The sequence below is a fragment of the Cyrtonyx montezumae genome, unplaced genomic scaffold (assembly GCF_038088225.1).
Source record: "Cyrtonyx montezumae isolate F1298 unplaced genomic scaffold, pur_monq_1.0 scaffold_2, whole genome shotgun sequence".
Classification (NCBI taxonomy): domain Eukaryota; kingdom Metazoa; phylum Chordata; class Aves; order Galliformes; family Odontophoridae; genus Cyrtonyx; species Cyrtonyx montezumae.
In genome coordinates, this window is record NW_027071936.1 from 34,762,751 (window position 1) to 34,775,226 (window position 12,476).

General features: G+C 38.3%; 1 protein-coding gene across 1 annotated transcript in view; it reads left to right on the top strand.

Moving 5' to 3' along the window:
• LOC136048932 (bifunctional heparan sulfate N-deacetylase/N-sulfotransferase 4) overlaps positions 1 to 12,476 on the top strand; it is a 101,429-nt gene that overhangs the window by 59,651 nt on the left and 29,302 nt on the right. Inside the window, exons 5-6 of the mRNA XM_065736859.1 lie at positions 733 to 918; positions 2,837 to 2,965. Coding sequence (XP_065592931.1) covers positions 733 to 918; positions 2,837 to 2,965 — 315 coding nt within the window. The remainder of the gene's footprint in view (positions 1 to 732; positions 919 to 2,836; positions 2,966 to 12,476) is intronic.

The window sequence follows — 12,476 nt, forward strand, 5'->3', positions numbered from 1 at the left end:
CCAGAACAAAGGCAAGAGATCTTCAGGAGTGAAGGAATATTCTCAGCCTGTTAGTACGCTCACACTCTAGCTCCTTCCTTAATTCTGTCTACATGCATATAAACACCTCATTGTTCCATCAGAGGATACTTTCAAGATAGCCTACATGTCATATTCATGAAAATGCACATTTCCTCTGAGAAACTGAATAAATATTTATGAAACAGAAAATATGTCTTATCAGTCCAGATTTTTTGCTGCTACCCTAATACCTTGGGAAACGTAAGTATACTCAGAAGCTATAGGGAATATTTGCCCTTTTTTTGTTGTTGTTGTTTGTTTTGTATCAGCAAGACAGCTTGCTATTATTCAAGTAATAGGAAACAAAAAGCCACAAATGTTACAGCAACATTTTTTTCTGCTTACCTCTCTAATACTATTCGATAATTTACAAGATTTTTTAAACAGAACATCTATTATAATGCAACATGTAATGAACAGGCATACAAACCTGTTCTCTACATCAGTAACACAGTGTAATCCAAGACTATTATTTATCACTCTACAGATATCAAACTAATTCCAGCTCCCTCCACCTCTCCCCTGCTTTTAGCATGTGGTACATGCAAATAGATACAAGGCTGTCCAAGGACAACTGCTTCTCCAAAGCTGTTATCTGCAGGAGAAAATCTTTGAAGAATTACGTGTTCTTTTTCTGCTCCTAAATATATCCTCCCCTCTGCTGTGTCACAGGAGCATGGCATACCGACTGACATGGGGTACGCAGTGGCTCCGCACCACTCCGGGGTCTACCCAGTCCACATCCAGCTGTATGAGGCTTGGAAGAAGGTCTGGCATATCCGAGTGACCAGCACAGAAGAATACCCACATCTGAAGCCTGCACGGTACAGACGGGGCTTCATCCACAATGGCATCATGGTACACTGCATTTCCATGCTTCATAGCAATATTACTTTAAGTGATTCAAAAGTATACTATTTTTACCAAATGTTTCAAGTTTTACAGCAGTCATTAAAATTCTCTGTGATCGAGGGTTTGTAAAGATGCCAAAAGAATACATTTGTTATGTAATTTTTAAAAAATCACACAAACTCAGAATCCTCAGAAAAAAAAAGTGTATTTGTAGCCCAATCTACTACCAACCATCAATCAAAATATAAATGCATAGTTTGAAATTCATTAAACTGCTTAAGACCTACAGTTCAAGGTCTGGTTCATTTCTATGTATGAAAGGATTAGAAACTCACCACTAGAGAGAATGAACAGGTGGAAGTAATCTCCTCCAGTACTTCTCTAGGGCCGAGGTTTCTTTCTGAGCTGTGTTCCTGAATCTCCCACAGCCAGGGACTGAACACATTTGACTCTTCTGTACCCCACATTTGGTGTGAAGGTAGAGGCTCTTCACATACCTACTTCACCCGCTTGGAAGGCAAGAAATTGTGTAAAATTATTTGACCCATTCTCCTAGCCAGCAGCTAAGAGGAAAAAGTTGGAATGGATGAGACTGTGAGACGGAAAGAGGCAACTGCAAATAAGCAACTGCAAAATTTATATCTGCATAACCTAAGTTAGAAATACAATTTTCAAAGCTAGATTCTTGGACCTATAAAAAAAGCCCTAGTGGATGCAAATATTGCCTGCACAAGTGAAATCTCATTTAGGGGATCAAAATTCTGACAGAAGAAACATAGAATCCTAGAATCATTAAGGTTGGAAAAGATCTCTAAGGTCATTCATCCCTGCCCACTACCTAGCACCAATACTGCCCACTAAACCATTACCTTAAGTACTTCTACACCACATTTCTTAAACACCTTCAAGGATGGTGACTCCACCACTTCCCTGCAGCCTGTTCCTAATGACTCTTTTGGAATAGTTTTTCCTAACATCCAACCTGAATCTCCCCAGAGCAACTTGATGCCATTCCTTCAATATGTCTTAATCAAAACCAGTAAGTTACTGTACAAAGTCCAATTATAATTGGCATAGACTTGAATTCAGCCACACAATTACACATTAAAATGCATTGCTGAAGTTAAGGTTTATATGGTTGTTGTTTTTTTTAACTGAGTATAAAAATGAAAGCACTGACTGCAGGGAAACAAAAGGCCTTCTCCTCATGACCTGTCTCTGCATATATTAGACAGTATAATAAATTCTGACATTTGTTGTCTTTACTTGTTGCACAAGAACTCTTTGATTGTAAGTAGTTAGAAATGTAACTAAAACATCTCATTTTCTAAGATCAGTTTATTTCCCCACATCTGCTAGCTTGCAAGTTACTGACATGCAACCTCCTGAATGATGATGGGATAGAGGCCTGACCTCAGATCACTCTCACACGTATGCTCCAACAGTCGTGGAAAGGTTTTACAGGCAAGATAAAGGTTCCACTGTGATTTTCATTTGAGGCCCATAGCCTTGAATACAAACCCACTTAAGTGTCCCAATAACATTAATTACCTCAACAGTGAAGACGGTCAGGAAGCATTATTTATCCTTTAATAAACTAACCTTGCCAAGGGAAGAAATGTTTAGCTTTTTGTTTTCTTTCTCTTCCAAACACTCGGAAACAAGCCCTTAATTATTACTGGATGAGCTGACTAAAGCAGTCTGCATGTGTGATGCAGCTTTGCATCTGGCATCTGAAAATCGTATCTGCAGGAATTTGCTTACAGTGAGAGTGCAGAAGGTGCACAGGAGTCTGTAAACACACAGGGTTACAGAGTTGGGAAGGACTGCAGCTTTAAGTTGCTGGAAGGATTACAGTGAATATGTTAGAGTAAGTTTGCAGAAATAAGTTAATATTACAGTGGTGCTGTCATTTTGTTCTCAGGTGCTCCCTCGACAGACCTGTGGCCTTTTCACTCATACTATTTTTTACAAGGAATATCCTGGGGGTCCTCAGGAGCTGGACAAAAGTATCCGAGGAGGTGAACTTTTCCTCACCATTCTTCTGAATCCTGTAGGTACCTTCTTTTGCTACTTTTGGACACACTAAGCAATGGGATGGAGGGAGGGAAGAAGGGAAAGGTACTAGTTTCCTTTGATCTTTGGGAAATTAAAAAGATTACTTGATCAGAGAGAACACACAGTTTAAGCAGAAGGAAACAAAAACCAGCCAAAAATCAGCAAAAAAAAAAAAAAAATCTGACTGTATGAAGGAAGTTGCTGGAAAATGTATTCCTGTCATTTTCAATCTTTTTCTCACCCTGAAGCCGAGTCTTTGCAAGAGAAAAGGGCATTGCCATGTCTAACCAATATTAAAAGAAAACAGTGAGGGTAGAGAATTGTGTGACCTTATTCCACTTTTCTTTTTGTTTCCCCAATCATGGTTCTGCATACTCCTAAGAGATTCTGTTGGAAACACCAGGGCTCAGGGCTGATCTAATTCCCTCACCACCTCTTCTTAAAAATAGGTCCTGTGTAGCTAAAGAAGATACCCTCAGGTGCTATATAGCCTTCTAATGCCTACACATCACCTAACAGTTCCAGAAAAAAAGATGAAATTGGCTGAACATTACTAATGAGGCAAGTGCAACCAAGTAAGAAAGTAATAGTTTAACAAAATACTTGCAGAATAGCATCAGGAACAGTATTATCCAAGAATATCTTGTGCTCAGTTCTGCACTTTTTCGGTGTCAACATTACATGAACCATAACCTAATGCATATGTATGTAGATGTATATGTGCACAAACAATCTGCACACATATGGTCTGATCACAAGCATTAAATTCTTTGGGATGATTTGTATAGCTACTGACCAATTTTGTCTCTCAATAAAACAGTCTGAACTGTGTTACGCTAAAATGCACGTGCTCTCATAGTTAAGACAACACAATGTATGTAGGTACACAGATGTGACTGCTTATCAAGGAGGAAAGCTACATAACTGCAAATGCCACATTTTGAAGTAAACAACAGCCTGGTGCCATTTGAGACAGCAGCTTAGAGGTTAGAAGAAGGTCAAAAATCATACCATTTGTTTTTGCTGTTGTCCTCCCTTCCTCCTGCTCCACTCATACATGGCACTCTACTTACAAGATAAATGACTTGTGTCTTGGTAGGTGGCCTAATTTTCAATGGTTTTCAATTTTGGTACTCATTGACTTTTTTGTAGAGGTATAGAAACTTCAGCTGAAGCTAGCTCTCAAATCCAGGTCACTTTTATTTAGAGATATAAGTATAGATTTTGGTATTCTATAATTAGATGATTGTGTGTGAAAATTTTGGCTGGGGAGCTAAGTTGGTGCCTGAGTCAAAGCAATTCAGTGTTCATAAAGAAAAGGGACATGTCTATTAGAATCTTTTCTATATCATACGTGACAGCTAATTTGGGAATACTAATCTGAAAATAATAAGGCTGTTCTTTATCCTCTATCTGTTTACCTCTCCCACACGCTTTTCTTCCCATAGTTTATTTAGTTTAACATGGCTTGGGATGCTGCTGATATTTATTGAGGCTTTTCTCATACTTGGATTATCACCTGTGCTATCTTTGACTTATCTGAAGTTTTACTCGGATTTAAACAGGTGAGCGCTCAGCATCAGTAGATGATCTCTTCCCAAGAAAAGGGATGCTCAGAGTATCCTCATTTCCTCCATCAATTGCATATCCCAGATCCACGTTTTTGAGTATGCTAAAGCCACCATGATTTCTTCTACATTTTCACCTTTTCCTTAAATTACAAAATATTTTTCACACCCTCCATTTTTCCTATAGACTTCATGAAGTATTACTGAACAGGATGAAATCAGATAGGCTTATCCCAATACATAATACACTCTCCAAAGTATATTATTTCGCAGCATCTCACAAGGGCTGGAACATCTACTTCCTTCTAGCAGAAGGCTTCTGCCAGCTGCTCTTCACCCAGAATCAACCAAATTTCTCCCTAAAGGGGTTCACAACACAGACAGGCACACTAAGTGTCCCACTTGTTACACTGCATATAACAGAAAGCTCAAGAAAAACAGTTCTATCCTTTGCTTATTAATGGTATGATGTTTCAGAAGTGATGCAGCAAACATGAGACTTCCTAAGGAGGTGACACATAATGGCATATACAGCATTCCAGATTTAATCGTGCATCAGTGATGTTCACAGCATCAGACTTCTTCCAAAAAAAAAAAAAAAAAAAGAGGAGGAAAGTTATTTGATTTTTTTCTCAGCACTTGAGCTTGTTATGACCAAACTATGTTCCAATAACTTGAGATGGCAATATATAGTATTGGGTGGCATTTGAAAAGAACAGCTTTATATCTATACTGTTAATGTTTGATTTTCCCCCCTCTACATTTATGATTTTCTATCTCTACCTCATCAAAAACTGATATTTTATTGAGCTGCACCACACAAGTGAAATACTGACATGCACTTCCCTAACTCTGAGTTAAGTATGAATCTACTCCAATACAGTGCTTATTTAGACAGGAAGAAATATAATTTAATCATGTGTGAGCTGAAGATATACCACAAAACTCCACCATCATTCAAGTCAGGTTGGTACACTACCCTGTGAAATATGTGCTGATGAGAATAAATAAAAAAAATAAGAAAAAATCCAGCCTTATTTCAGAAGGCTACCAATGTGAGTAGGAAGAAATAATAAAACAAAATCAGCAATAGATAAGCACCTCTTTTTTTCAAATACCAAATTAGGACAGCACACAAATGAACGAATGGGGAGGTCTGGCTTTTATTCAAAGAAAAGGTGTAGAATTTTGGTGGTTTATTTGAAACACAATCGAGATTAGTATCCTAAAATCCATGGTATCTACTGAAAAAGATCAAAAGAATGTCTATTCCAAAGTATGCTTTGAATGTGATTTGTTTTCCAAACTACCGTAAGAATAGCAATGTGAGGCTTACCAACATGTAGCCTAGAAGACTTTCACATACCTATGTTCATTAATGAGTATGCTATTTTTTTGTTTGTTTTTTAACATTTGGATATTAACCTACGCATTTTGGGGCTTTACCAAGAGCAGTGTGGTATAAAACAGTGTGTGCTATCTGAATGGATTATGGAAATAAACAGCTGTCTAGAATGCAAAGGCTTTTTGAAAAATCATATTTTTTTCCATTTTATTTAATGAAATGCCTAATGTAGTTCATGAATAGAAATTATTTCCATAAAATAAAGTCTTAACCATAACACAGTCCCCCATTCCATGTAAGCTGCTTCACTTATCACTGTAGTTACCCCACTAAGTTTTGCAGCAAAAGGAACCGTCTGTACCATTATTTTTGAACTGTTGACACTGTTTACATTTTTCTTTTAATCTAAAAGCAACAGATTAGACTTTTTTTCTGGTGAGGAGGAGATTTGCATATACAAAAACTAATAATTGCATCAGTTTTGGCTAGTATGGTTTCCGAGTTCACTTTTGGGTCCCAGTGTCTGGTCTCTCACAAGGTAAACAGGTGCCTGTTTGCTCCTGGCTTAACTATTGGAGAGAACTACACAGTCTCCTCCTAAACAAATTAGGTCCAGTTCTGAGCATCGTTTGTCCACAGACCTCCAACACCATCTACAGCAAGCTTCAGATCCTTGCATCTTCCTCATGTCCTTGAATATGCAACATATCACCTGTGTTACGCATAAAACCAGTGCCCTAAAGCGATGATACAGCTTTAAGTCACTGTTACAGGTACTCTGAGCTATAAAACAGGCATGCAAGTAACTATTGGATTTGAGCCATGTGTGAAGAAATGCCATCTGGCAGGAGCTATGCAGGCATGAACTTCCCCCTCAAGTGGGCACGGATCAGTGGCGCTCTGTATTTCATACCCACGCTTACACACAGCACTGCTGGTGTCAGCTTCTGATGAGGCCTGGAAGCAACCAGAGCTGCTGGGGCTCTGTTGATATGAAACCTCTTTCTGTTTGCCTTGTTAGAAAGGGTTACAGATGAAACTGTTGCTTAGAAGAGACTGATAGCACCAGCAAAACAAGTAAAGAGATGCTGTGCAGCATGGCCCCTTTCCCTTCGCAGCATTAATTTACCACCCCACTAATTCCAGCTGCCCCTTAGCACTAAGTGGTACCACTTGTATTCACCTGATGGAGAGGGCAAGAGTACGGCTGAAATCACTTCATGCCCGCTGTTATTCTGAGACGAGGCTTCCAGAAGTGAAAATCTACACTTAACACTCCAGTAAAAGGTTTGCTTCACACAACTTAAGACTGTATTTTACAGTCTGTTATGAATTTCAGGAATAATTGCAAACCTTTGAATAAAATCAGCACACCACCACCGTTTGCCATCGATTACAGATATTTCTCTGTTTAAAATGAAACTAGAAGTCAGCTGTTTCTGTTCTCCTAGCTTCCTAGCTGACCAAGGCAAAGGCAAAGAAATGAACCTAAACATGTGTGAACAAGTGGTGGCACAAGCCGTTCTGAGCAGACACATGCATGATGAGGGTATGAGTGACATTTAGCATGAATTTCAGCCCAGACTCGATGGAACAAATTAGCACCAGCTTCCAGGAGAGGTGCCCAGTTTTCAAGCCCTGAATCACTGTCCATACATCCTCTTCCTCTGCATTGACATCCATATGGATAGGGTAACATTCTGGCTATTATAACATCCATAGGAGTCTAAAAAGCAGGTTTCTACCTTGTTCCCTCCCCTTCCCCCCCCCAACCCCTCCAGAAAGTACAAGAACAAACACTACTTAAATAATCAAGTTCTGATGAAACACTTTTTCAATTAGTTTGATTACTGAAGCACATTTCAAATTTAATTAAATGTGAGGCAGCAAATTTACAAAATAAGAATAATGTATCATGTAGGAAACCGTTATAGCAGGGGGAGGGTGGGAGATAATTAAGCTCTTGTACGAGGTAAAGAAAATGCATTTACGTTTTGGAAAGGGAAAGAACTGGGTATCTGCTATCCTTTCCCAACATTAAAGCACCTGCAGTGAAGGCTACTGGCAAATTCTCTATTTTTCTCTCCAGAAGCTTGACTAGCATGGGGAATACAGAAACCTTGATCATTACCCACAGTGAAGTAAGCAATTTCAGCAAATGTATAAAAAATAATACATTAAGCTCATATACCAAAAATATTTGCACTTTTGTGAAGAAATGCTATGAAGATAGTTAAATTAGAAAATGTTCAAGTGACATTGCATTAGGATAGTTTCTTGAGAAACTGTCAACAGGATCCTCTGATGGATTTTTTTAAATGGTTTCTACTGAATGCTTTGTTGCTAGATATATATTTTCACTCTCTAATTTATGAATCCTAGGGATGAGTCACGTCTGGCAGAGATGATTTAGTGGTATGCAGAGGAGGGATAAATTCCACCAACAGACAGAAATCAAACCAACTTTCCTTTGAGTTTTAATGAGGGCTACAAGAATACCAGCCAGACCTTTCCAGGACCCAGCTAATGCAGAAGGCTGCGTGAGTCTAGAGTTTGGGGTACTTATTCTTTGCATAAACACTTCAAAGCAAAGCTCATTAAAGGTAGAAGGAAAAGTCTCAGTGAACAGACTGGGTTTGAAATAAATCTACATAGGGCAACACTTTCAAAAGGTTTCCATCTAGCTCCTCTCTGAACAGTTTCATTCATTTGGAGGCTTAGAACAATAACAAGGAGCTTCAGATGTATTTACAAATTAGAAACATACATACAATTTGGTATGGTAAATAGGATTTCACTGTGGCTATTGGAGTTTTCCTTCACTGTTTCATACAAAAAAAAAAAATTCAAATAGGATTTTTTTTCTCCTTTCCTGGACCAAAGCTAGCAGTTCAATCAGTGCTATGTTATTATCATCAATGCTGTTTGTTTGACAATGCAACTGTGATTTGACAGTGATATCAAAAATCAGTTATCCACAAAATTCTAATTAAGACACAAGCAGTGTCAGCATTTTCATGCCTGTGGTGAAAAAAACAGCAGAACAACCACAACCAAATAGAAGTAAACAAGGGAGAAAAAAAAAAAAAGAAAAAAACATCAATTGGTCAAAAATGTACTAAGTTTTGTAAAAACTGCTTTTGTACCTAATCTTATTTTCATAGCAAAGTGAAAATTTTTCTCCTTACTAAGAATTACAGCTCTTGTCACTGCACTGCGATACCACATGTGCCTGTATAAATTGCACTTAGAATACAAAACAGATACGCTGATACCCAAGACACCTTCAAGTCAGTAACTAAAGAAGTGGTGCATTTCTGCATTGTCTGGGAGCTTTCTTCCCAGCAATGAAAGCTCATTGCTGGTCATTTCTGATCTCCTGCAACCTTTTCATATGGGAGCATCCAAGTCCTTGGGAGGGTGCACATCCCACAGAGAACACACAGCCAGAATCAACTGGCAACATGCAAGCACAGCATCCCATGTCAAAGAGCACCAGAACCGTCAGGAAATGCTTGTTTCAGCCTACTTGTTCTGATTTTTCTTTAGAGGACTGGACGAGAGAAATACCACGGCCTTAACAGCTGAATCTAACACTACCTAGCTACTTAACATGACAGAAAATCATCTGGTCTCAACCTCGCAGCAACCTGATCCCTTGCAAAAGAAATAACATTTCTGCAAGGAGTATTCCACAGATTCAACAGGAAAACAAAGTCAGCTTAAAGTTGTGATTGCATAGTGGGTGATTTTTTTTTTATCTATTGTTCTTAAGATTATTTTTGGTGTTTGTTTTTCCTTTTTTAAACAGACATTTCCTTTTCTCTCTTCCTAAGCCTTGCCAGTTCCTCAGAAACATTCTGCAGTGCTATGAGGTGCTTTCAAAGCATTATTTTTTCAGTGTTGGCTTTATTGTTTCCATTCCAGCTTTTTTTTTTTTTAATTCCCATTATTTACTCAGCTTAATTTCCCCTTAAAAAAAAAAAAAAAGACTTTCTTTCCAGGATACAAAATCCCCCTCCCTCGTTGTTTCTCACCAGCTCTGCTTCACAATGCTTTTTTGTCTCTTTTTAATTGCTTCTGTTCAGATGTTAACCATGTAAATTCGTGCACTTCTGTGTTCAATGTATTTGGTCCAGAGGGAAGACAATCCTATCGGTGTGAAATTCAGCCTGCACTGAGGTAGATCCTTCACAAAGAGCATTACTGCGATGCACCAGTTGGGGCAACATATTTTTAAGGCATGCTCACAGCCGCTTCTATCATTAAGCTACTGTGAACAAGCACAGAGCATAAAGTACAGTGAGGAGGTTCGAGGGACAGAGTAAATCTACTTTGCTTCAAAATGCATTCCATGAAGATTTATAATGAAAAATAACCTTCATAGCATACTGTTCCCAAACTGAAATATTTTCAGAACCAAAAAAAGCAGGTTTCTCACATGAGAGCCTAAAGGAACTCCACTGGAATTTAAATTTCTGGAGGTTTTTCCACATCCACGTGTCAGCCTCAGAACTAACTAGTTTCAGTCCACATTCTCTGGCCATTACCCTTTTTTCAGTCTCCTGAGAAATGCTTAGGCATATTTAAAGCCTACTCTTACAAATTGTTCTGTATATCACATCTACAGCAACCTGTATATCACATCGGCAGTATCCACAAGGTCTTCAGTATCTTTTTTCTAGTTCATCTCCTTTACTCCCCTGCTTCATAGACGATAAAGTACAGTCATAAACGTTTAACAGTCAAGATAAGCTAATAAATACAGCCCTAAATATTATCACCATTACAAACAAGAGAGAGTCATTTCTCCTAAAAATTCTCTTTAAACAGACAGCTTTTTATTAAGTCAGCAAGTAACAGCACAAGAGGCACCTCAGTCAAACACTAAAGCAAGAAGTAGTATACTGGGCTTTGAAAAAACTCAGCAAGATTCACTTGCTCCAATGAGAAGCCAGTTAATTGGATTTACTTGCCAGTCTGATGCATATTGCTCTCATCTGTTGACCTTAAAAAGATGATGGATAACCCTTAGTGCTGTCACCTCTTTTACCGCAGCATTCGTCCTAATTTCTGTTCAGTTATAGACCTGTCTCAGGTCCAAAGCCACCAATCCCACCTCAGAAATAGTGTCAAGTTAACTCCAGCAGAAGAAATAGCTGTAGACCTTGCTGCATGCAAGGACAGAGATTTGCACTAAGTATGACCCAATGTATGTACACAAGGCTACCTCCAAAGCGCAAAAAAATGTTTCAGAAAATGAAACAAAATGGGAACCTACAGCCTCAAGGCTTTCCCATTTTTGTCTGGTCAAGGCTGACTGCAGTGAGTGAAGATTTTATTCAGCCTAAACTAGGATACCCCATAGAGCGGTTGTTAAATTGAAGGTCTGTTTCAGGGAGAAGATTATTCCTTATATCTGGTGTCTTAATTCACAAGATGCTCCTCTTTTCCTATTCCTCCTCAATATTTCTCCTTGGTACGGAGATGAACAACCCTGGGCTAACACTTCTTTTTGCTTCATACTGCAAAGCATTCAGTCTTCTGATGCTTACTTTTTCATAGTTCCACCATAAACAACTTGCACATACCACTCCTGCATTCCAAATATGCACACACACTTTACATAAACATATATTGGTGTAGAGTCTAGTTATAGATTTATATCTGCATCCCTACAAAGTGCCCCAAAACAGTCATACTTTGCAAAATATGGTTTTGTCCTCAAAACAAATACAAAATAATGGCAACAGATAGACCAATCCATTTTTAATGTTGAGAAATGTAGAAGAAAAAGGGAAAGTTGAATAAGTTGAATGCCTAATAAGTGGAATATTTATTTTAATCTTTTCTTCTTATCTCAATCAAACAACAAGAAACTTTAACCTGAGATGAAACATGACATATGAATTCAGAAAAATTAGCTTCTTTTGTAGGAATTTGGCTTTTTGGAAATTTGGAATTTTCAGAGTGAAATCAGTCCTGTAATTGAAAGGCAACTTTGAGCTCAACTTGTGAGAAGCTGCAGACCGACCCTAAATAAGGCACATCATTATTCTAACTGTAAACGAAACATGACTGCACACCACAGAGAAGCAAATTCTTCATAAGTGTCGTGGGGTGCTTTTAATTTTGAAGGCAACTTAAACGCATTTACAGAGAGCATTCAGAAGTGTAAAGAGGCCATTGCTCTTTCCAGTTTGTTAGATCTAGATTCTACATTTCCCACATGTGCCATACTTGGAACATTTTGTTCTTGTTTCCTGCTATAACTCCTCACAAGAACAGATGAGAATCATACTATTGCTTCAGAATACTAAAAGTAAATGCAAAGAGGGGTTAATTCCTACCTTCCACAAGAGATCTGGGAGTGCTGTTATGAAACATCTTGAGTGTTAATAATATTTTTATTTGCTTTGTTTCACTGAGCGTAACTGCAGGAAGAATAAAAAATAACCTTGAGCTTCGTAGAAAAAACACTGCGATCCAAAAGTAATTTATAACTGTTCTAATAAGGGCCATGTGAATAGATAATCTCAGCATATTTCAGGAACAGGAGAAACAAAATCCTCCCCACTACAAAAAGGTCAACA